Here is a 24,941-nt window from a genome sequence, read left to right as displayed (position 1 = left end):
TTTTTCTTTTTACTTCTAAATTTCATGCATGAAATTCCACACTTTTTAACGTAATATATAGGCTACTCAGGCTAAACACAACCAAGAAATGCACTTTTAGTTGAAAAATAAAGCTAGGAATATTGTATTGCAGGGATTCATCTTCTTGGTTCTTTCGGTAAAGTCACGTAGAAAGAAATAATCTTTCTGACAGACCTGTTCTTCACCTGACGGCTGCTTGCGTTGTGGCCGAAACGTAATAAGAATAATTTATTTTTATTTTTATTATTTTATTATTTCCATTCTACGTGACTTTACCGAAAGAACCAAGAAGACTAGGAAAATTGGACCAATTTTTCCAAAATACGGCCTAGGTTAGTATGGCGATTTTATTTTTATGGACGTGAAAATGTCATCGTGAAATGTCGCCAGCGGTGTGCTGGAGAGCCAAGCAACGACATGTACAAAGTGCTGCTCATAGCGAGCAGCACCGATGGAGGTCGTCACGGCACACGAGGGGGTGGGTGGCCAGCACCACGCCCGGCCGCCTTTGTCTCCCTAGTGGCGATGTTGACACACCGCACCGGGTACTCATTTGAGGCTAAGTCGAAACTCGCTCCCTTTATGTCAACAAACTTGAACTCTGACCCCGCTCTCTGACGTCACCGCTCAGCGTGACCTCATCGGCGTCAAACGCCAGGGGGAGGTGTTCCTCGCTAGTGACGTCATGTCACCCACCCCCGACCACCGCGCTCTTGAGCGTGACGTCACCGCTCGGCCGCTGCCGATATCTGTCCCAGTGCCAATCCTTATTTGGGCAAAGCCACGCCCTGTAACTGGCGGCTCATTAACATAATGTGTCGTGAAAGTCGTCGCGAGTTGAGAGCCGCTCATTGGGGGAGGGGAGTGTCATCGTACCCCGCAAGTGACGTCATGTCGCCTGCTGCCGCGTGACGTCGCGAGGGACCAGGAAGTTGCCGCTTCGCCCGTGAACTGAAATCCGAGGTGAGAAATCCTCATCGCTGTTGTGGTGCTTGTGGTTGTTGTGGTTGTTGTTGTTGTTTATTGAGGTAGAGCCTCGCTCTCTCTCTCGTAGGGATGTTATTTGAGTAGCAGCGAGCATGGAAGCGATGTCCAGGTTGGAACTTATCAACTTGGGGCCTTGCCTCCTGCCCTCGCCTGATCGCGTTTGCTTCAATTATCTCGCTTAAGTTGAATTTGTCTTGACCCGGCTCGCCACTTTGTAACTTAGTTTTACTTTATATATTCTCAGTTTTTCTTTTCTTTTTTTTTACCAGGCCAAGCCCGCTTGAGCTGCTATACCGCTCTTGTTTTCAGAAGTGACCTGCCCACGACAACAACAAGGTGAGGCTCGTCAACAGCGTGGTGGTGTTCACTCTGGACGCGTGGTGGTGTTCACTCTAGACACGTGGTGGTGTTCACTCTGGACGCGTGGTGGTGTTCACTCTATACACGTGGCGGTGTTCACTCTAGACACGTGGTGGTGTTCACTCTATACACGTGGTGGTGTTCACTCTAGACACGTGGTGGTGTTCACTCTAGACACGTGGTGGTGTTCACTCTAGACGCGTGGCGGTGTTCACTTTAGACGCGTGGCGGTGTTCACTCTAGACGCGTGGCGGTGTTCACTCTAGACGCGTGGCGGTGTTCACTCTAGACGCGTGGTGGTGTTCACTCTAGACACGTGGTGGTGTTCACTCTAGACACGTGGTGGTGTTCACTCTAGACGCGTGGCGGTGTTCACTTTAGACGCGTGGCGGTGTTCACTATAGACGCGTGGCGGTGTTCACTCTAGACGCGTGGCGGTGTTCACTCTGGACGCGTGGCGGTGTTCACTCTAGACGCGTGGTGGTGTTCACTCTAGACGCGTGGCGGTGTTCACTCTGGACGCGTGGCGGTGTTCACTCTAGACGCGTGGTGGTGTTCACTCTAGACGCGTGGCGGTGTTCACTCTGGACGCGTGGTGGTGTTCACTCTAGACGCGTGGTGGTGTTCACTCTAGACGCGTGGCGGTGTTCACTCTGGACGCGTGGCGGTGTTCACTCTAGACGCGTGGCGGTGTTCACTCTAGACGCGTGGCGGTGTTCACTCTGGACGCTTGGCGGTGTTCACTCTAGACGCGTGGTGGTGTTCATTCTAGACGCGTGGCGGTGTTCACTCTCGACGCGTGGTGGTGTTCGCTCTCTGCATGTGGAGTGGGGACAACCGGGAGATCCGGAGGGAAATCCACACGACCACGGGGAGAGAGAGAGAGAGAGACACGTAAGCTCCAAATATACAGCAGGCGTCAGGGTTGGGATCGAACCCACGACTTCCTGTATGCCAGGACAGGTAGTTAACATCTCACCACAGAGAGAGAGACATGCAGCCTCGGCTGTGTTGGTTGATCCTCAATGAATTACTTGGTGGAGTGAGGAAGCATTCATACTGAGCGGATGAAGGTAGCCAGGCATGGGTCTGGACACGCCACCACCTGTGAACCATGTCACTGAAAAACCCTGAAAATTTGATTCTTGTAAGAAAGAAAAAGCTGAAAGAAATCAATTTAACTAAATCGGATGTTTTTCACTGAAGGAAATTTAACCTTAACCCACTTCTACGTAATGTCGATTTTGGCAACTCGGAAAGGGAATGACGTGGCAAGCTGAAAATAGTCGTGTTCACTTATAAATTCCAGACAACATAAGCTGTGAAAATTTCATGACGCCAGAGCTCGGCGTTGGAGAGTTTTTACTGCTTCACACAAACAAACATGTAATTTCTGCTTTATATTTAAGATAGCAGTTGTACCTGTTCTTCACACGGATATGTATTGAAACTCCGAGAAGCCAATGGCTTCATCGGCCAGGAGCGAAGCGCCTCCTAAAATCTCCCGGCACGCTGTTAACAGCTTTAGAAGTACGGCGCACGAAGAGCCATATGGTAGGGGTAAGCGTTGCAGAGCGCTTAACTCAGGTGTGTTGCGGGTTGACGCCACACACTCCATGGTCATTTCTCCCCCCCCCCCCCTCCCAAAATACAAGTCTATTTTTTATAGTTTTTACATTGTGTACAGTATGGAACCTACCGACATGCCAAATTTCAAGTGTGTTGCATGTTGGGAAGTATGCTAAACATTTCGAACAGACACACGTATCCACACATTTCCCTTTTATATATAGACTAGCTTTACTACCCGGCTTCGCCCGTGACTTGGATTCTTGTCTTGGATTAAAACAGTGCTTACGTGGAGTGTTTGGGGGGGGAGGGTGACGTCAGCAAGCACACTGCGTAACGCTGCCGCATGCGGGTGTGACATCACAGATGTGATGACAGATGTGATGTCACCGCTCACTTGCGTGCAAAATAAATGCATTACAGTGATCCCTCGTTTATCGCGGTTAATGGGGACCGGAACCCCTCGTGATTGGTGAAAATCCGCGAAGTAGGATTGGCCCCCCCTAGGAATTTCCGTATATGTGTGTGTGGGTACCAGAATGTTTAAAATATGTATATTTATACTTTATATATATATTTTACTTAAATCTATTTAATTATAAAACCTTAATATTATACATTCACTCTCTCTCTCATACGATACGTATTATGGTGTTCTACACTCACCAGTTAATTTCGAACACAACACTAAGATACGCGAGACACAGTTGACAGCGTGAACGAGAGTGGCGAGATACAACAAGGGAAGAAGCTGGGAGAGGATGCGATGATGCGCAGCCAATCAGCTCACGGGATACTGTACATCCACTCGTGCTCTCATTCGTCGCTCTCGCGCCGGGAACCAATCACGTGCCTTGTCTGAGTGCCCGTGGGTATGTACAAAGCCTCTGAGAGAGTTTCTCTATTTGTCTGGCATCCTGGGAAACCGTTTCTCTCGGGCATCACGATGAAACAACACTGCTTTCCGCAATACGGCTGCCGATATGGCGGTATTTTTTAATTTAAATTTTTCAATGAATATTTTTGAAAAATCCGCGATGCACTGAGGCCGCGAAACTTGAACCGTGAAGTGGCGAGGGATTACTGTTTTGCGCCCCCGCCCCTCCCCAAAATACAAAAGTCTATTTTTATACTTTTAGCATTGTGTACAGTCTGGAAGCTAACCACATGCCAAATTTCAAGTTTGTTGCATGTCGGGAAGTATGCTAAACATTTCGAACAGACATTCACAAACTTCCCTTTTTTATATATAGATAAATCAGCATTTTGCGACCGCCACCGTGTGGAATATTATTATGTGCCAGGGACTCTTGAGAGGACAACGGTCCAAGTCCATAATTTGCAATAAGTAACAGCAAAGCAGTTACAAGCGACTCGCAGAATTGTGCGCAGTTGCGTATACAGTACACGGCTTCCCTGAAGGCAAACACCTTCAGCGAGCGCGATGCCGATCACACGCGTCGAATAAAAAGCAAGGGACAAGTCCTTACTAATAACTCTTTACTAACAACGCCTTACTAACAACTATCATTATTTCTAGATTTGAAGCTTTCGTGACTGCAAGGATTCATACTCTTAGGTTTTTTCGGTAAAGTCACGTAGGTAAAAGATTAAGTAAAATAATAATAAATGAAAATAAATCAATTAAAATCACGACGCTTCGGAGGCAACACAAGCCTCCTTCATCAGGTGTCAAAAGGCACAGCAAAATAACTGTAGTGGGAGTTATTTGTAATGGGGCATTTAATATATAGGGTAAGAGGAGGGGGGAGGAGCCAAGGGGGACGGGTGCAGGATGGGGGGGGTTGCAGTGTGGGTGGAGCCAGGAATGTGAAAATAGTAAAACGTTGTAGGAAGGTGAATATAGTAAAACGGCATCTAAATAGTCATTGGAGGGAGGATGAAGTGTAGGATGGGGGAGGGGGGGGGTTAGGATGTGGGTGGAGCCAGGAAGGTGAAGGTGGAACTATAAGACGGCGTCACGGATGGTGGAGGAGGGACGCAGAGCGGGGGGGAGTGGCGATTTAAGTTTAACATGGTTAATCGCATCTTTCCAATGATTGCTCAATTTGAATCCATCTTCTCGGGTGAAGTTATGTCTGTGTTTGTATATCTGTATGGCTTCATGGACAAATCTTTGGTGGTATCAAGCCGGCTTGCAGAGTACCTTCGTATCGGAGAAAACGATATCATGATCACCCACAGCGTTGTAACAATGATTGGCAACGGCTGAAGAATTTGTTCTGCCATATTCTTAGGTTTTTTCGGTAAAGTCACGTAGGTAAAAAATTAAAATAAAAAAATGTAAAATTAAATAAAAAATTAAATAAAAATCACGACGTTTCGGAGGCAACACAAGCTTCCGTCTTCAGGTGGAACCGTCACAACCCGACAGTTGTATCAAGTAAATGAGAGATTAGAAGAGATTCCACTCCGTATATATAATGGTTGAGGGGGGGGGGAAGGGCCAGGAATGGCCCACTTTTTATTATTATGGTAAGGTGCGGCTTGAGACTATGAATAGACTGCATAACAAAAGACTGAGCCTTTATTATGGAGAGGTTCGGGTTGTGACTACACCTAGCCTACATAACAAAAGTGTGAAAAAAGAAAGCTAAACCTGGTAGAAAGCTAAACCTGGTTTTGTTTTACCAGGTTTAGCTCTTGTAATCTCTCATTTACTTGATACAGCTGTCGGGCTGTGACGGTTCCACCTGAAGACGGAAGCTTGTGTTGCCTCCGAAACGTCGTGATTTTTATTTTATTTTTATTTTATTTTACATTTATTAATTTTAATTTTTTACCTACGTGACTTTACCGAAAAAACCTAAGAATATGAATCCTTGCAGTCACGAACGTTGCAAATCTAGAATTGTTCTGCCATGTTTCAAATCTGATTTGTGTTCGCGAATTTGGTCTGAAATATGTCGTTTCGTCTCCCCGATTATAGCAGTCCCCGCAGGTACAACTCAATTTGTAAACACCGGGGTACTGTAAGTCCGGAATGACATCCTTTACGGATGGGATCAGATCCCGGATTTTATGTACTGTACTGAATCGGACTTGGATCTTATGTTTGTTTAGAATTTTGGAGATCTGTTTGGTCACGCCTGCTATGTATGGCAATGTGATAGTTTTGATCGGAGTTTCAAGTGGTTGTTTCTGTATGGTGGGAGAAACAGCTTGGCGGATAGTGCGGTCAGAGTATCCGTTCATCTTGAGGGCCAAATGTACATGTTTCAGTTCACTGGCCAGGTGGTGTTGGTCAGAGATGCAATGAGCTCTCTGGTATAGTGTTTTGATGAGAGAATTCTTTTGAGCCGGATGGTGGTGGGAATCAGGTTTCAAGTAGGAATCTGTATGGGTGGCCTTCCTGTAAACACAATGTCCCAAAGATCCATCAGGTCTCCTCTCAAACAACATCCAAGAATGGTAGTCTGCCATCTTTCTCCACTTCCATGGTGAATTTGATGGATGGGTGTCTGGAATTGATGTGGTCCAGGAAATGGTTCAATGCTGGGAGGCCACGTGGCCAAAGGACGTAGGGTGGACGTCTGGATGGCGTCTGATTCAAACTTTTCCATGAACACATTGGCTATCACTGGTGACAAGGGGGAGCCCATGGGGGTACCCTCATTCTGTTTGTAGAAGGTGCCATTCCAGGTAAAGTAAGTGTTGGTGAGGCAATGCCTAACCAGCGCAGGTACATCCGAGTTCAGTCCATGTTGGACCAAGTCTTCGATTATTGTTAAGGTGTCAGGAACTGGGACTTTGGTAAACAGATATACCACATCAAAACTGACGAGGATATCGTCAGGAGACAGTACCATGTCCTTGACCATAGAGACCAATTGGGTTGAGTTAAGTACTGCTGACGAGGTCTTGCCAGTGAAGGGGAGCAGAGTATCTGATAGAAAACGGGCCAGTTTGTATGTAGGAGAGTTGATTATGGACACTATGGGTCGTAGTGGGGAGCCTTCTTTCTGGATCTTGGGAAGACCATAGAATCTGGGAGGTCTTGCAGCCGAGGGTTTTAAGGAGGGACGTTTGGTTGGTTCGATTAGGGACGTCGAACTCGTGATGATCTTGTTGGTCTTTGTTGTTAGGCTGTTAGTCGGATCCTACTGATGATCTTGTTGGTCTTTGTTGTTAGGCTGTTAGTAGGATCCTACTAACAGCCTAACGACAAAAACCAACAAGATAGAACCAACGTCTTTTACAAGGATTCATGTCTGCATTTACCACAATACTTGCAGTGAAATGCGAACAAAACACACTATGATAATATATGCATTAAATTTGATTTAAAGCTTTTGTGACTGCAGGGATTCATCTTCTTGAAACTGATTGGTCCACACCAAGGGACGGCTTTTTTTGAGCCTCGACCCAATTGGTGCTCGACCAGAGGACACCAATTGGTGCTCGACCAGAGGACGCCAAAAGGCATACTGCTCACACATATTATCATAGTGTGTTTTTGTTTGCATTTGACTGCAAGTATTGTGGTTAATGCAAATGTAGTGCCATGGATGGGCTGCACTTGCAGGCAACGACAGACATCCCAGAAGCGGTTGGGGGTTGTGAGGGGTCCTACGATCCCTCGCAAACACTCCCAACGGCCCGGGGGGCTACGGACGTACTGGCCTGCAACCGGCAGACATGCAGACCTCGGTGAGGGACTCTGGGGTCACCCACGTCTCTCACGGAGGTCCGCACCTCGGCTGAGAAACGTATATAAGGTGGACCTCTGGAGAGGTCCTGGCAGTTGAAGACGACCAGTTGAAGCAATAAGACCTGCTAGAATAGGACCCTGGACCCCTAGCTTCGCCGTCTTTTTAAGGGCCAAAGCTCTGTGAGGCCAGTGGTGGACCCTGGGTCTCCCATAGGATATTATAGCCAGAGCACCTGGAGCGCAGCCGGGGCAGGCATGTTACGTAGGAGGCGTATAATATACCGAGTGTAAGTACTCGAGATAAACTGTACGAGGAGTTGATGTTTAGTAGTTAGGGCGCGTGTGTATAATAAAGACGTGCCCCTAACAAAGTGTCTCCGGAGAAAACACGACACAGACATGAATCCTCATAAGGTTTCAGTTTTGTTGCCAGAAAAAAGGGGAAAACTCCTATTATTAACTCCTATCATTTTTCATTGCTGGAGGGTTTGCCCCCCTCCCGACCTTAAAATACTGGCTCCGCCCCTGAGTGTGTGACAGTTTCAAGTTTGTATTTGCAGTAAAGTCTATTAATTCTATTGAGCACGGAGGTTATATCAAAACGGTAGTTTATTTTTGTTTTCCTCTGGAAGTCTTTTTAAGATTGGAGTCAGGAAGTTATCACAGCACATGTGCAGCTGAAGTCGGAACTTCATCCCAGCATTCAAGGACATCTGTGCCTGGCTTCACACCTCTTAGTTGCGATTGAACATTAATTTATGCATTTGTGCATAACACAAATAGTATTATTTTCAACATCCTTTGCTATGTCAGCTGAATTTAGCTTTCATAAATATTCCTTTTGTAGCCAGACAGCCGAAATTGTGTGCTCGGAGTTTTGGGTTAACATTCATTTTGAAGATACTAGGGCTTCCAGGCATGTTTATAACCATTTGCCCTCTCATTGTGTGCGATAACAGCCCGTGTGATAAATTTGGGACACTTTTTCACTATATCATGAATATATGCATAAGTATAGACGTGTAAGTCACGTGTGACTGTATATATGCATTGATACTGATGTGTAGATGTTGTGGATATATTTTTCTGTCTGCAGCTGTCGCTTCCTCTGCAGAATTGGTCTGATGGAGCAAAGGCACTCGGCGCGGCTCGGTGCAAAAAGGCAACAATGCGACCTGCGTGCCAACAGCACAGATCGTACTGAACATTTGACACAGCACCAGAGAACTCACACAGCAGAGAAACCCGTCAAGTGCAGTGTGTGTGGGAAAACGCTTGCACAGTCATCTACTCTTGTAAAACACCAGAGAACACACACGGGAGAGAAACCCTTCAAGTGCAGTGTGTGTGGGAAGGCATTTTCACAGTTAGCTACTCTTGTAGCACACCAGAGAACACACACGGGAGAGAAACCCTTCAAGTGCAGTGTGTGTGGGAAGGCATTTTCACAGTCAACTAATCTTGTAGCACACCAGAGAATACACACGGGAGAGAAACCTTTCAGGTGCAGTGTGTGTGGGAAGGCGTTTGCACAGTCATCTACTCTTAACAAACACCAGACAACACACACGGGAGAGAAACCCTTCAAGTGCAGTGTGTGTGGGAAGGCGTTTTCACATTCAGCTAATCTTGTACCACACCAGAGAACACACACGGGAGAGAAACCCTTCAGCTGCACTCTGTGCGGGAAGTCGTTTGCACTTTCACCAAATCTTCAAAGACACCAGAGAACACACAAGCATCAGAAGATCCACAAGGAGTGGAGTCTGAAATCAGCTTGTGAAAGTCAAAGTGCCGCAATGAGCCCATCCCTCATCAAACAAGAACCAGAAGAAAATCCCAGCTTGGACACTTTTAAAGGTATCGAGGTGAAATGTGAAGAAGTGATGGTGAAGAGTGAAGAAGTGATTGTGAAGAGTGAAGAAGTGAAGGTAAAATGTGAAGATAAAGATACAACTCCAAAATCGGACCTTCACATCGATGGAGGCAACGTGAAGCAGGAGGAGACTTCTGACTGCGCGGCAGAGCGAGGCAACTCCCAGCAGTTTGTGGAAGTGGAGGTGTGGGTGGACTTCCTCCGAGACAATACAAAGTCAAATGGAGACCCGGGAGATGTGTAAGCTTGAGACGATGTTGCTCCAATAGATGCACCTTTTGTCACAGACCTTTAATGACAAGAAATAAGTTGAACACTCAATTCCTAGGTTCAACTTGCAGGGTAAGAGCGGCCAGTCTTTATGGACCTGTGGGTTGGGTAGATCTCTAACCAGGAGCGAGAGCCAATAAGCTCCCAAGCATTCACTTTGTTCTAATAATTCATTTACTAGCAGTCGCCGCCCGCTTCGCGGGCGGTGTGTATATGCTTGGTTGGTGGGGAGTTGAAAGTGGCTGGACACAATAGACATGTTTTGGTGATTGTTTTATGTTTTTAGATTTGAAGCTTTCGTGACTGCAAGGATTCATATTCTTAGGTTTTTTTGGTAAAGTCACGTAGGTAAAACATTAAAATTAATAAAAGTAAAATAAAATAAAAATCACGACGTTTCGGAGGCAACACAAGCTTCCGTCTTCAGGTGGAACCGTCACAGCCACGACAGCTGTATCAAGTAAATGAGAGATTGCAAGAGCTACCACTCCGTATATATAATGGTTGGAGAGGGGGGAAGGGCCAAGTTCAGCACACTTTTTATTCATATGGTAAGGTGAGGATTAAGAGGGTGAGCCTTTGTTATGGAGAGGTACGGTTTGTGACTAAGCCTGGCCTACATAACAATAGTGTGAAAAAAGAAACAACTAAACATGGTAAAACAAGCCTGGCTGTCTATCAATAACCTGTAATAGTTGTCTGTCAAATAAGACAAACATAAGATCCAAGTCCGATTCAGTACAGTGCATAAAATCCGTGATCTGATTTCATCTCTGAAGGATGTCGTTCCTGACTTACAGTATCCTGGAGTCTACAAATTGAGTTGCATTTGTGGTGATTGATACATTGGAGAAACGAAACGTCATGTTTCTGATCGTGTCCGCGAGCACAAGTCCGATCTGAAACACGGCAGAACTGATTCTTCGGCCGATGCCGATCATTGCTACAACTCTGTGGGCTCTCATGAAATTGTATTTTCCGAGACCAAGGTTCTCTGCAAACCTGGCTACCATCAAAGGTTTGTACACGAAGCCATACAAATTACAAACTGAGTAATCATTGGAAAGATGTGATTAACCATGCAAAAAAGATTTAACTACACTTATTTGCCAATCTTATTTGACTGACAACCATCACAGTTTTTACCATGTTTAGTGGTGTCTCCCTGTTACAGGTTGTGTTACAAACCGCACCTCTCCATAACAAAGGCTCAGCCTGTGCTACTACTCGGTGGGCTCAACCATTATTATGCAGTCTATTCTTAGTCTTAAGCCTCACCTTACCATATTAATAAAAGTATGCGGCCCTTGCCCCACCACCATCTTCAACCATTATATAAATGGAGTGGTAGCTCCTACAATCTCTCATTTACTTGATACAGACGTCGTGGCTGTGACGGTACCACCTGAAGACGGAAGCTTGTGTTGCCTCCGAAACGTCGTGATTTTTATTTTATTTTACTTTTTAATGTTTTTACCTACGTGACTTTACCGAAAAAACCTAAGAATACAGTTATGATTAAACAAAGTAAACATTAGTCGCTCATCCCAGCTTAGACATGATCATTGCAATTATTTACAAATCCGTGTCGGGTCCCACGAGAACAGGGCACGTCAACAAACTCTCAAATTGTAAACTCACATTGCATACTCTAACATTATAAACTCTAACAATATAACCTTTAAACTATGAGCTATGCATTGTAATGCTTTAAAATAACACTACAAACTAGTGTTATAGTAACCTATAATGTTGTGAACTCTAACAATATAAGCTATAAGCGATACATTTTAACGCTATAAAATAACATCATAAACTAGTGTTACAGATTAGAACACCGTACATTGAAGTGTGATATTCGAATTCGAATTCTTAGCTTCACACCGTGGTTCTCAAGGGAATCACACTTGGTTCGTCAATATGTAAACATGTTTGTATGTAACATGTATGCATGTAACATGTATGTATGTAATATGGACGTGCGAACCAATGGTGGGATATGTGAAACGGAAGGTGCAGGATCAGGATGGGATTAAAATTATTTGAATAACACATTGGCAGTATTAGGATCAAGCTGCCCACTATTGGTTGAATGTTCCATCTCAATGGGCATCAAATAGCAATATTCAGTATGAATATATAAATTAATCGCACAAACCCAATATTAGCCCGTGAAATAATGAATCGTTAAAATTGTAATGACTCCGGACTCAGACTGCAGAGGGTTCTTTTATTTAGCATTTAACCTCGTTACTCCCGCCTCTCCCATTCTCGGCGGAATGATACTTTAACGCGTTGGTATTCCTGGAACTGATATGGTTTGCATTGTACTGTAACTGTTTGAACATAGGCCATATTAAACATTAGGTTTTTAACAAATGTTTGTCCCTCATTTATTTTACAATGTTCAAGCAAAAACATGTTCAGAAAATTTCAGGTGGAAGATCTCCGTCACACAACTGGCAGCATCTTGTTACAAATGTTATCGCAGTAAACAATTCGGACCACAGCAGGACACTCAATCTCGAGCATCTGCGAAGCAACGATATTAGGGCTAAGACCTGCAAGTTTATTCGAGTGTTGACGTTATTTTAGCAATATACTTAAAGACACTGTATATGATAAGAATTCGTCAACATAGCAGGTGTCTTGTTCTCCGTAATCAACCAATATTATGACAAATTACGTCAACAATGAGTCAGCTAATTCTTCGGTAGTATTCGCTACACACCGATTGCACTAACCTACACTAAGTTATGTTTAAACAAAGTAAACTTTAGTCGCTCAAATGTCAGCTTAATTAGGATCATCTCAATTATTTCCATAGACGTGTGGGGTTCCACGAGAGCAGAGTCGGCGTGCAAACAGCCGGGCGGCAGTTGGAGCAGAAGCAGAAGTCGCTGCTTTGCCATCGAACGGTTTCGTAGCTGCTGTAGTTGCTTCTGTTACTGTTATATACGCAGCATGTTGGTGTCCCGTAAGAGGCTTATATACTCTTACACTGTTAACTCTCACACTGTGAACGTTAACAATTTGAACTCCAACAATATAATTTATAAACATTAACATATACATTTGAAGAATATACAAATTACCGTAAACAAATGTTAAAGTAAACTCTAAATGTGTGAACTCTAACAATATAACTTTTGAGCTATACATTACAACGCTATAAAAGAACATTATTAACTAGTGTTGTAGATTAGCAAACCGTACAATGAAGTGTTATATTTGAATCTCAATCGAATTATTATAATCATTCCGTGGTCCTCTTCGAATCACACTATGCTCGTAAGTATGTACATGTATGTATGTAACATGTCTGTATGTAATTTGGACGTGCCAACCAATGGTGGGATATGTGAAACGGAAGGTGCAGGATCAGGATGGGATTACAATTATTTGAATAACACTTTGGTGGTATTAGGATCAAGCTGTCCACTATTCGATGAATGTTCCATCTCAATGGCATCAAATAGCAATATTCAGTATGAATATGTAAAATAATCGCAAAAACCCAATATTAGCCCGTGAAATAATGAATCGTTACAATTGTAATGACTCCAAACTCTTTTATTTAGCCTTTAACGCGGTTTCAGACCCCAGGCGTCACGATATAGCAACGACGACGACGAGACAGCAACCAGCCAACACAGCCCCAAACCTCGTTCCTCCCCCTCTCTCATTCTCGGCGTGAACCTCCGTCCACACTTGGTCTCGCCTTCCCTTCTCGAACTCTCTCTATCTTGTTGTCACCACTTGTCCCTTAGTTGACGCATTGTCTTTACATCACCCACCTCTATGACCTCTACCTGACCCCGCCATGGGCGGAGCAACTTGGGGGACATTCCCGGTGGCACCTGTAGGCAATACAACCATGCCCTGTCCCCCACTGCCCATGGAAGCACGTGTTCCCGCCGGCCCGTGTTCTTTTCATTAGCGGATTGCGCTCTGGTGGGGAAAGGTCCTCGTTATGAATCGTTTTGCAACGTTCAGGTCCAGAATACCGAAGTATACCGGGAATCACCTGTACTTAAGAACATGCAAATTGATAACACTATAAACAATAACACTAAACATTAAACGACAAAAAATATATCAACTGGTTTTATAATTTATAGCACCATAAACGGAGGTACGGTATTTAAATCTCATTATAAGTATTAAAATCGCACTCTACACATATGTATGTAAATTATCTGTTCAATCGAACCGGGGGTCGGATATGTGAACTGTGGGGGGTACAGGGCAAGAATCGCATTCAAATTTTAGAATAACAAAATGGTCGTATTGGCATTTTAATGGGCTTGAATGTATGTTATGTGCAAATGCAAATCGTTAGTCGTAAAGGCGAGGGAGGGGTTAAGAGGTGCACGTTTAATCCAGTGTTAACATTTATTTTAGTTTTTGATCAAAGGCGTTATCCCATCACGGGACACCAACATGCTGCGTATATAACAGTTACAGAAGCAACTAAAGCAGCGACTTCTGCTTCTGCTCCAATTGCTGCCCGGCTGTTTGTAGCCGGCTCTGCTCTCGTGGGACCCTGTGATTCTAATGCTTCTAATGAGATTATAATACCTTACCTCCGTTTACATGGTTATATATTTAAACTCTACTTTATATTCGTTTAATGTTTAGTATTATCGTTAATAGTGTTACAGTTTACATGTTATAGAGTATAGTTTATCCATGGTATGTTTCGGGATTAGGGACTGGTACGTTTAGAAACGATTAGCAACGGGGACCTATCCCCTCAAGGAACATGATAATGGCGGATGCTGCCGATAAAGGGCAGACTTGTGTGACGGAGATCCTCCACCTGAAACTCGCTTAAAACACGTTTTTGCAATGAACATTGTAAAATAAAAAATGGACAAACATATGTTAAAAATACGTTTTTATTCATCTGCAATCATTTTTACGTTAAAACTCGAACCGAATGTTTATGTCCTATGTTCAAACAGTTACAGTACAATGCAAACCATATCCGTTCCAGGAATACCAAAGCGTTAAAGTTTCATTCCCCATGATGTCCTTATTAGTTCACCACGTTTGTTCACTGTGCGTCTTGTTGAAGTCAAGGCCAAATATCCAACGAACGCGTCATCAATGTACATCCTAAAGTCGATTATTACCAACCAAAAAAAGCTTTATACTTGAAAATAAACCCGTTTAAAATGTTGAGTAAAGATCTAACTCGAGATGCATTCCAACTTTAGCTAAACAGAAAGACTTAAACACTACAATATTAACGGGAATTGAACCATCTCACAACCACTGCTCATCACACCACTTCATCAAGTAATCTGATAACATCACAAATCAACACCTGCACGTCAAGAAACTCTCAAACGAACTGTAAAACTAAAGGTTCAGAATTACACACAAAAGTACTCAAGGCGGCTTAATAGGTATAACCGCATGCAACATTATATTTCAGTCACCACTAGCTCTCGGATTGATCCTCGAGCCACTCCATTACATCCAGCCATCTCTCGGGATCCAACTGCATGGGATCGAAGGTGGAAACTTCTTCAGGACTCATTGCAGCACCTTGAATTTCAGCTTTTGATTTCAGTTTCCATTCATTGTGGACCTTCTGATGCCTGTTCATGGATGATGACTGTGAAAATGCCTTCCCACACACAGGGCACAGGAATGGCTTCTCGCCCGTGTGTGTTCTCTGATGAGTTTGAAGAGTTGATGAGTCTGCAAATGCCTTCCCACACACATGGCACAGGAATGGCTTCTCGCCCGTATGTGTTCTCTGATGACTCTGAAGATGTGATGACTGTGCAAATGTCTTCCCACACACAGAGCATATGAATGGCTTCTCGCCCGTGTGTGTTCTCTGGTGTCTCTGAAGATGTGATGGCCATGAAAAGGACTTCCCACACACAGAGCAATTTAATGGCTTCTTGCCTCCGTGTACGTGGGGCTGTGGAGAGCGTCTCTGCTCCATGTGAGCGTAGTAACAGCAGCGGTGTAATCGAGTCAAAAGTACGCTATCTGCCGCAAGGATGTTTAGCGTTGAGTTTTTGATTTTGTTAACTGCTAAAACAAGAACGACACTCGCATCTAACCGAGACGCAAAAAAATCCCGTAAATTTGACGAACACGTTTAAGAGTTTATCCGCGAAAATAGACATTTACTTGGAGATTCACGGTATATCGATGTCTGGAACCCGTCTGAAGATGTCGCCACGAACTCTCCCGACGCAAAGTCGCCTAACTGTCGACACAGCAATTGTGCTCGCCAGGCTGCGTTGTCTCGCGGTTGAAGGGCGATCAGCAGAGCGACGAGTCGAGCGTCCAACCTCATCAAGTTCCCTCTCGAAATGGCATTGAGCTCTGCTTCTGAGCCGCCTTATAACTCCCCCCCTAGGATCCAATCCTTTGTCTTTCAGGATATTTGCATTCGATTGTTAATTTTGGAAGGTACAATCCGCATGTCTATTAACATACCGAAGGGTAATGTGCCCATTGTGCTTCATGCATGAATATGTAAGTGCATCTCAGTGTGTAATTGTGCGCTTATTTTGAATAAATGGAAAAACTTTGTCCTCGATTTAAAGTGAATGCAGAGAAATTAGCATGTAACTTTAGAAAAGGAAGAGAGCGGCCTTCTCGACGAGGGAGTGAAACCCAATAGGTAATATTATTTTACAGCGTTACAATGGATAGGTTGTAGTTCATAGGTTATAATATTATGTTTCACTATGATAGAGCTTAACATGTGAGAGTCTACAATATCAGAGTTGATAAAATGCGACGATCAAGGGCGTCAATCGGGTGAGTTTGAACAGAGGCTTTAATCAAAGGCGTCATCCCATCACGGAACACCACCTCCCTGCGTTTATTACAGCAACAGAAGCAACTACAGCAGCAACAACAGCAGCAACATCACATTTCGAGGGCAACGCGGCTACTTCCGATTCTGCTGCCCAGCTGTTTGAAGTCGGGACCTGCTCTCGCAGGACCCCACACGTCTTTGGAAATGATTGCGATGATCATGTCTGAGCTGAGAATTAAGTCACTCAAGATTACTTTTTTAACCATAACTTTAGGTAGGTTAGTGTCATCGGGGCTCTGTGAATACTACTCATGAATGAAATCACACTCCTGTATGACCTACATTGTACTAATTTTGGTTGATCGAGTAGAACAAGGCACATAACATGTCCAGACGAATTCTTGTCAACAACAGTGTCCTTAAATATGATGCTAAAATAAATGTTAACACTGGATTAAACGTGCACCTCTTAACTCCTCCCTCGCATTTACGACTAACAATTTGCATTTGCACATAACATACATTCAAGTACAGTAATTTGCTAAAACGACCAAATTGTCATTCTAAAATTTGAATGCCATTCTTACCCTCGACCCCCACAGTTCACATATCCGACCGTCGGTTCGATTGAACGGACAATTAACAAACATGTGTAGAGTTCCATTATAATACTTCTAATGAAATTAAAATACCGTACCTCCGTTTATGGTGGTATAAATGATAAAACCAGTTGGTAGCTTTTTTTGTCGTTTAATGTTTAGTGTTATTGTTTATAGTGTTATCAATTTACGTGTTTTTAAGTACAGGTGATTCCCGGTATACTTCGGTATTCTGGACCTGAACGTTGCACCGTCTCTCTGGGGACCCGTGTGGTGTGTGTAGCGAGTATCACTGGGTGGGCGGTTAGTGTGGTGATAGTGGTCACGGTCGGCACCGATGCACGACCACCGCCACCACCCCTACTGGGCGGTGGACCTGCCACCACAAAGCAGCACGCGGCGGAGGAGTGAGGCGATCGCTCTCGCCACGCGAGCGAGGCCCCCTCGCTTCCTCTTCTTTTCGTGCATCTCCACCTGCACCTCTTCCATCTTCTCCTCCGTCTCGTCCTCCTCCATCCCCTCTTCTTCATCCCCCACCACCATCTTCTCCTCCACCTCCTCCTCCTCTTCCTGTGCCACCTCCATCTTCTCCATCTTCTTCTCCTCCGCTAGCACCATCTCTTCCTCCTTCATCTCCTCCTCACCTTCCGGCACCACCATCTCCACCACCGTCTTCTCTTCCTCCTCCACCACCATTGTTTCCCCTTTGTCCGTCGTCTCCATGTCCTCCACCACGACCATCTGTTCATCCTTTGTTGTCTCCTTGTCCTCCATCTCCGTATTGTCTTTCTCCTCTCCCTCCGTGTTCTCCTCCATTGTCACCATCACAATCTCGTCCTCCTTTGCCTTCTCTTCCTCCGATTTCTCCTCCTCCTCTGTCTCGACCTCATCCTCCATCATCTCCTCCTTTACCTCTTCCTTCGTCTCCTTCTCCACAACTTCTGTCTTCGCTCCGAAAGCCTGGACGAGTGAGGAGGAGGGCTGAGCTGGCTCAGATCTGTGAAGAGACAACACGACACCGTTCTAGATTTGAAGCTTTCGTGACTGCAATGATTCATATTCTTAGGTTTTTTCGGTAAAGTCACGTAGGTAAAAAAACATAAAAAAGTAAAATTAAATAACATAAAAAATAAAAATCACGACGTTTATGAGGCAACACAAGCTTCCGTCTTCAGGTGGAACCGTCACAGCCACGACATCTGTATTAGGTAAATGAGAGATTGCAGAAGCTACCACTTCGTTTATATGATGGTTGGAGAAGGTGGTGGGGCAAGGGCCGCATACTTTTATTAATATGGTAAGGTGAGGCTTAAGACTAAGAATAGACTGTGTGGTGCCACAACGACGGGGCCGCTCTGCCGAGCCAGGGAGCCGCCCGGCGTCCCCCACCGCACTGCCCCCCCTCCCCCGCCCCACAAAAACACCCACCCGCCCGCATCCCCCCCCCCCCCCCCATAGAGCTGGAAGGGAAGGTTACCTGATCGACCGGTTTTTATCCGAGAGACCCTTATCGGGATTAATTCTCACGGTTTCCGGCGATCAGGGAATTGGATGACCTCCCCCGTGCTACGTGGCACCGCGGCGCTGCGGCCGGCCTTAATATGGTGTGGTCGCGGCATGGGGCATTCGGCCACCGCGGTTGAGGCGCATTTCCCCCCACACACACCCCCACGAGTCGACGGGGCAAGCAGGGGAGGCACGGAACAGCATGAATAGCGGGGTCACAGGGGCTGTTGCGCATAGTCATGGAGGGTTGGGATAATTGCGCTTGAGCGCGCAGGCCCCATTGTTAGGAAGGGTAAGGGAGTAATTAGGATGTACGCCGCCAACGTCGCTCACTGATTAGCATATCAACAGCGCCCGGGAACCGCCGTGCGCGGGCTTGGGGTGCACGAGCCCATTGTTCAGAGCAGCATCCCCTTTGAGGTAGGGAGGATAAATAGAGGAGCGCAGAGGGGAAATCGCTCTCTTACTCCAGCGCCAGGCGACCAGACGCAGCTCGAGCCAGCGACCCGGACGTCCGTGCGACGCACCGAGGCACGCGGTTAGCACCAGGATCAGCGGACCGCCGTGGACACTTAACAGTGAGTAAGAAGGTGAATTAGAATCATAGCCGATAAATAGGGAATAGGTGCCGGTTTAGTGGAATAGGCCAGCCTCGTCGACTCACTGATTGAACATTAGTTACCAGGTAATAAATCATTAATAGCGAAGCGTGGTCTCGCGTGATCTTGTCGTGCAGTGTGAGCGTGTGGGAACGCGTGTGGTACTGTGTGTGCGTAAGCTCGCGGCGTGCGTAATAGGCGTACCCCAGGTGCGCGATCATAACGTAAGCGGCCAGCAGACGGCGAGCGCTGCGCAGAGCGGCGCAAGAGGGGGTATCGCGTGTGGAGCTGTATGCGTGTGTGCGCGCACGTTCACTACGTGTATGATACAGGTGCGCGATCGTAACGCGAGTGGTCAGTGTTGAGTGAGTGCCGTGCAGAGCTGTGTGTGTGGGTGTGCGCGTACGTAATTAACCATGCCTGCTACGCGGACCTGCGGTGGAGGGGAATCCTCGGGCGATGGCTCCCACACCATGGGTGAGGAACTCAGCAGCGGTTCGCTTAGCAGCGGGGGGGCGATTGATGATGCTAGCCCGGCCGTTAGCATTATCGAGGGAGGGATTTCGGGGGCTAGCGACCCCCACAAATTGGTGTCAGAAGCGGTACGGACCCCCGCGTTACCTCACGCTAAAATAAGACTAATATTTACCGGCCGGGGGGCCCCTTCGTGGAAGGCATTCGCCCGCAATCTCTTAGGGGCCAAGGAAATTAATGGATGGACGGACGCGCAGGCAGTACGTCAACTTAATATGAATGTTGATGGGCGGGCAGCCGATTTTGTAGAAGCGTTACCCGCGAGCGCACAGACACAGCTAGAGGAGCTGATGCGCCGACTCGATCAGCGTTTTGGCACGCGTGACGAGGAGGAAGCAAAATCGGCCTTAGAGGCGCGCCGGCGCCAACCTGGCGAAGATCTACGTGATTACGCCGAGGATGTGCGCGAGTTAACAAAGATCGCACGCCCGGGGTACGCAACTGATGTTATTGAGGAACTGGCCGCCGAGAAAATCCAGCGGTACCTGTCTCGCACGGCATGGTGGCAGCCAGACATGAGCTGCCCACGTCTTCCCTTTAACACCCTTGTCGAGCGCGCACGTAAGTGTGAAAGAATTCACAGCGAACGCGCGCAGCTCCGGGGGCTGGGACGAGAGCGCGCCATTGCGAGCCTGCTCTCGGAAGACGAGGAGGAGGAACAGGAGCTCGCGAGGACGGTAAGGGGCCGGGAAAGAGAGCCTCCAGTGTCCCGCGAGACAACCCCGGGATGGGTTGCCGGTATACAAACGGGTATAAAGGATGTCTCCGGCCAGGTAACCCAGGTACGCGAGGAAACGAATAAAAATATGACCCAAATGCAATCCTCCGTTGAGACCATCCGATCCGAAATGGGGGACCTACGCGCCACGGTGGGAGGGTTATCTGGGAGGGTAGCCCGACTAGAGGCAGAGGGTGGACAGCGGCGTAATGGGGGGGGAGGGAGCGGACAGGGGACCCGCTACGGAACCGCCCCCCCTCCCCGGGCATGTTATATGTGCGATCGCCGAGGGCATCTAGTGAGGGATTGTCCGGAAATCACCCGAGCTAGACAGACGCGGGGGTTAAACTCCAACGCCCCCTAGAGAGCGGACCAACTAGGGGTGCAATCGACGCGGTCCCGATACAAATAGACGATAATGAGAATAATGGCGAGCGAGTGATCTCCACACAGGTTCCAGCAACAACGCCCACAGAAACGGTGACTCCTGGCGACTGGCTACGGGAGCTGGTGGCGGGGATCACGGGGGCCACGTCGCTGGTGGAAGGGGAGGTAAACGGAGTGCGTACCCGAATCCTGCTGGACACGGGGGCGGTGGCCTCGCTCGTGAGCGAAGCGCACTGCAGCGCGATCGGGGTCGACGTGCGTCACCTGCAGGCACCGGACCGCGCGCTGCACACGGCGAGCGGAGCCGGAATGGGGCTGCTGGGGAGAGCCACCCTAGAGGTCCGCATAGGCAGTCAGGTGTGCATCCAGGAGTTCTACGTGTCGAGTGCGTTGTGTCACGAGTGTATCGCAGGTACCGACCTCTTAGAACGGCTGGGACTCAACGTGCAACCCCGCCAGCGATGCGCCACCATGGAGAGCAACGGCGAGCGGATACCGTTCCTGGGACGAGAACCAACGCGCCTCCGCTTTGCACCTGTGGCCGCTATCCAGGCGACGGCAGTCACCATCGGGCCGCTCACCGAGATGCTGGTGCCGGTGGCAACATCCCCCACCGACCCCGCGCTCCGACCATCAGGGGAGGTAATGCTAACTCCTCACCCGGAGTTGGCAAAACGGTATGGGGTCGTGGGATCCGCCACGTTGGTAAACGCAGATGGGGACCGATTGTTTATGCGGATGTTTAACCCCCACAATACCCCAGCGATACTGCGACGGCGCACCCCGATAGCCACAGTACACCCCCTGCACGCACGCCACTCTAACGACTCGGTGTTCGCACTCTGGGCTGAGGACCCCGGTCGTCCTGAGGGTGAGCAGGACCTGGCCTGGCGAGTCGGCCCGACTCCCCGAGCCGAGGTCGTTCCCTTGCTCGACGCGTTACATGTACCATGGGCGGACTTACCTAAGGGAGAGGCCGATCGGCTGCGCGAGTTACTGCGGGAGTATGCCGACGTGTTCAGTGAACACGACTCGGACGTGGATTTCCTTATTAGTTCACCACATGTGTTCACTGTGCGTCTATGTTGAAGTCAAGGCCAAATAAATCCAACGAACGCGTCATCAATGTACATCCTGAAATCGGATATCTAAAGTCGATTAATACCAATCAAAAAAAGCTATTCACTTTTTGATTTAAAGCTTTCGTGACTGCAGGGATTCATCTTCTTGGTTCTTTCGGTAAAGTCACGTAGAAGGGAAGTAATAAAATAATAAAAATAAAAGATAATAAAATTAGGTGAAAACCACCTGAGGACGGCTGCTTGCGTTGTGGCCGAAACGTCGTGAGAATAATTTTATTATGTTTTATTTTTATTATTTTATTACTTCCCTTCTACGTGACTTTACCGAAAGAACCAAGAAGAAAAAAGCTATATACTTGAAAAAAAACGTTTAATACCTCCAGACGCATTCCAACTTTAGCTCAACAGGAACACTTAACGACTACAATTGAACCCTCTCACAACCAGTGCTCATCACACCACTTCGGCAAGTAATCCGATAATATTACAAACCACCGCTGGGCACGCCATTAAACTCTCACAAAAACTGTAAAACTAAAATGGTCAAAATTACACACAAAAGTACTCGATACGGCTTAAAAGGTATAACCACATGACATAATATTTTTTCAGTCACCCCGAGCTCTCTGGTTGACTCTCGAGCCACTCCATTACATCCAGCCATCTCTCGGGATCCAACTGCATGGGATCGAAGGTGGAAACTTCTTCAGGATTCATTCCAGCACCTCGAATTTCAGCTTTTGATTTTAATTTCCTATCATTGTGGACCTTCTGATGCCTGTTCATGTTTGATGAGCGTGCAAATGCCTTCCCACACACAGGGCACAGGAATGGCTTCTCGCCCGTGTGCGTTCTCTGATGAGTTTGAAGAGATGACGATTGTGCAAATGCCTTCCCACACAGAGGGCACAAGAATGGCTTCTCGCTCGAGATTTAAATACCGTACCGCCGTTTATGGTGCCATAAATTATAAAACCAGTTGATACATTTTTTTGTCGTTTAATGTTTAGTGTTATTGTTTATAGTGTTATCAGTTTACGTGTTTTTAAGTACAGGTGATTCCCGGTATACTTCGGTATTCTGGACCTGAACGTTGCGAAACGATTCATAACGAGGAACTTTCCCCGCCAGAGCGCAAGTGGCTAATGAAAAGAACTCGGGGCAGCGGGAACACGTGCTTCCATGGGCAGGGTGGGGACAGGGCATGGTCGCTCTCTTCTCTCCAGGCCAGCGGACCAGCCGCGGCTCCAGCCAGCGACCCGGACGTCCGTGCGACGCATCGAGGTACGCTGTTAGCGCAGAGAGCAGCGAACCTCCGCGGGCACCAAACAGTGAGTGGGGAGGTGAAGTAGGGTAGCGTAAGCCGATAAATAGGGAATAGGTACAGGTTTAGTGGAATAGGCCAGCCTCGTCGACTCACTGATTCAACATCAATTCGCAGGTAGCATATAATAAATCATTAATAGCGAAGCGTGGTCTCGCGTGATCTTGTCGTGCAGTGTGAGCGTGTGGGTGCGCTGTGTGCACAGTGGTTCGCCACGTGAGTGAGCGCTGCGCGGAGCTGAGCGCGCGGGTTGCGCGTGGGTACGCAGTGATTCTGTGGTGCTGCGGCTCGCCTCGGGGGAGCGCTGCGCAGAGCGGTGCGAGAGTGGGTGTCGCGTGTGTTCACTCCGTGTGTGATACAGGTGCGCGAGTATAACGTGAGTTGAGTTGGAGTGCGCGGAGCGGCGTGTGTGTGGGCGTGCGTGCGTTCGCTCCGCGTGGGTTGCAGGCGCGCGATTAGGAAAGGGAAGTATCGTAGTAGAGAGGGGCAGAATACTAATCGGTAATTAACCATGCCCATTACGCGGACCCGCGGTGGAGGGGAATCCGCGGGCGACGGCTCCCACACCATAGGTGAGGAACTTAGCAGCGGTTCGCTTAGCAGCGGGGGGCGATTGATGATGCTAGCCCGGCCGTTAGCATTATCGAGGGAGGGATCTCGGGGGCTAGCGACCCCAACAAATTGGTGTCAGAAGCGGTACGGACCCCCGCGTTACCTCACGCTAAAATAAGACTAATATTTACCGGCCGGGGGGCCCCTTCGTGGAAGGCATTCGCCCGCAATCTCTTAGGGGCCAAGGAAATTAATGGATGGACGGACGCGCAGGCAGTACGTCAACTTAATATGAATCTTGATGGGCGGGCAGCCGATTTTGTAGAAGCGTTACCCGCGAGCGCACAGACACAGCTAGAGGAGCTGATGCGCCGACTCGATCAGCGTTTTGGCACGCGTGACGAGGAGGAAGCAAAATCGGCCTTAGAGGCGCGCCGTCGCCAACCTGGCGAAGATCTACGTGATTACGCCGAGGATGTGCGCGAGTTAACAAAGATCGCACGCCCGGGGTACGCAACTGAGGTTATTGAGGAACTGGCCGCCGAGAAAATCCAGCGGTACCTGTCTCGCACGGCGTGGTGGCAGCCAGACATGAGCTGCCCACGTCTTCCCTTTAACACCCTTGTCGAGCGCGCACGTAAGTGTGAAAGAATTCACAGCGAACGCGCGCAGCTCCGGGGGCTGGGACGAGAGCGCGCCATTGCGAGCCTGCTCTCGGAAGACAAGGAGGAGGAACAGGAGCTCGCGAGGACGGTAAGGGGCCGGGAAAGAGAGCCACAGAGACCCAGCGAGACGACCCCGGGGTGGGTAGCCGGGTTACAGGCCGGCATGGGAGATATGATAACCCAAGTAGGTGAGAGGGTAACTCAGGTACGCGAGGAAGCAAATAAAAATATGACCAAACTGCAATCCTCCGTTGAGACCATCCGATCCGAGATGGGGGAACTAGACTCCACGGTAGGAGGGCTAACTGGAAGGATAGCGCGACTAGAAGCAGAGTATGAGCAGCAGCGCACTGGGGGAGGAGGGAGTGGGCAGAGAGCCCACTACGGAGCCGCCACCCCTCCCCGGGCGTGTTATGTGTGCGAT

At 47.6% G+C, this 24,941-nt stretch overlaps 2 protein-coding genes across 10 annotated transcripts in view; one reads left to right on the top strand and one right to left on the bottom strand.

Annotated features, from left to right (window-relative positions):
* The window catches only part of LOC133361284 (zinc finger protein 239-like), an 807,570-nt gene that overhangs the window by 350,964 nt on the left and 431,665 nt on the right, over positions 1–24,941 (top strand). For 3 of the 9 annotated variants that reach the window (XM_061580212.1, XM_061580209.1, XM_061580213.1), the window contains 3 exons: positions 1,278–1,344; positions 2,141–2,262; positions 8,706–12,134. In XM_061580212.1, coding sequence (XP_061436196.1) covers positions 2,189–2,262; positions 8,706–9,729 — 1,098 coding nt within the window. In that variant the 5' untranslated portion in view covers positions 1,278–1,344; positions 2,141–2,188 and the 3' untranslated portion in view covers positions 9,730–12,134. Of the gene's footprint in view, positions 1–901; positions 985–1,277; positions 1,345–2,140; positions 2,263–8,705; positions 12,135–24,941 lie in introns of those variants that run through there. The other 6 variants (XM_061580216.1, XM_061580215.1, XM_061580211.1 and 3 more) reach the window with 5 other exon arrangements.
* The window catches only part of LOC133361343 (zinc finger protein 180-like), a gene marked incomplete at its 5' end in the record, with an annotated part of 32,597 nt that continues 19,862 nt past the window's right edge, over positions 12,207–24,941 (bottom strand). The window contains one exon of the mRNA XM_061580275.1: positions 12,207–12,287. Within this exon, the coding sequence (XP_061436259.1) occupies positions 12,207–12,287 (81 nt within the window). The remainder of the gene's footprint in view (positions 12,288–24,941) is intronic.

The sequence above is a fragment of the Lethenteron reissneri genome, chromosome 72 (assembly GCF_015708825.2).
Source record: "Lethenteron reissneri isolate LAM-NWPU_2019-01 chromosome 72, ASM1570882v1, whole genome shotgun sequence".
Lineage (NCBI taxonomy): Eukaryota > Metazoa > Chordata > Hyperoartia > Petromyzontiformes > Petromyzontidae > Lethenteron > Lethenteron reissneri.
Note: the sequence above shows the minus strand (reverse complement) of the source record. Positions and strands in the feature narration are given on the sequence as shown.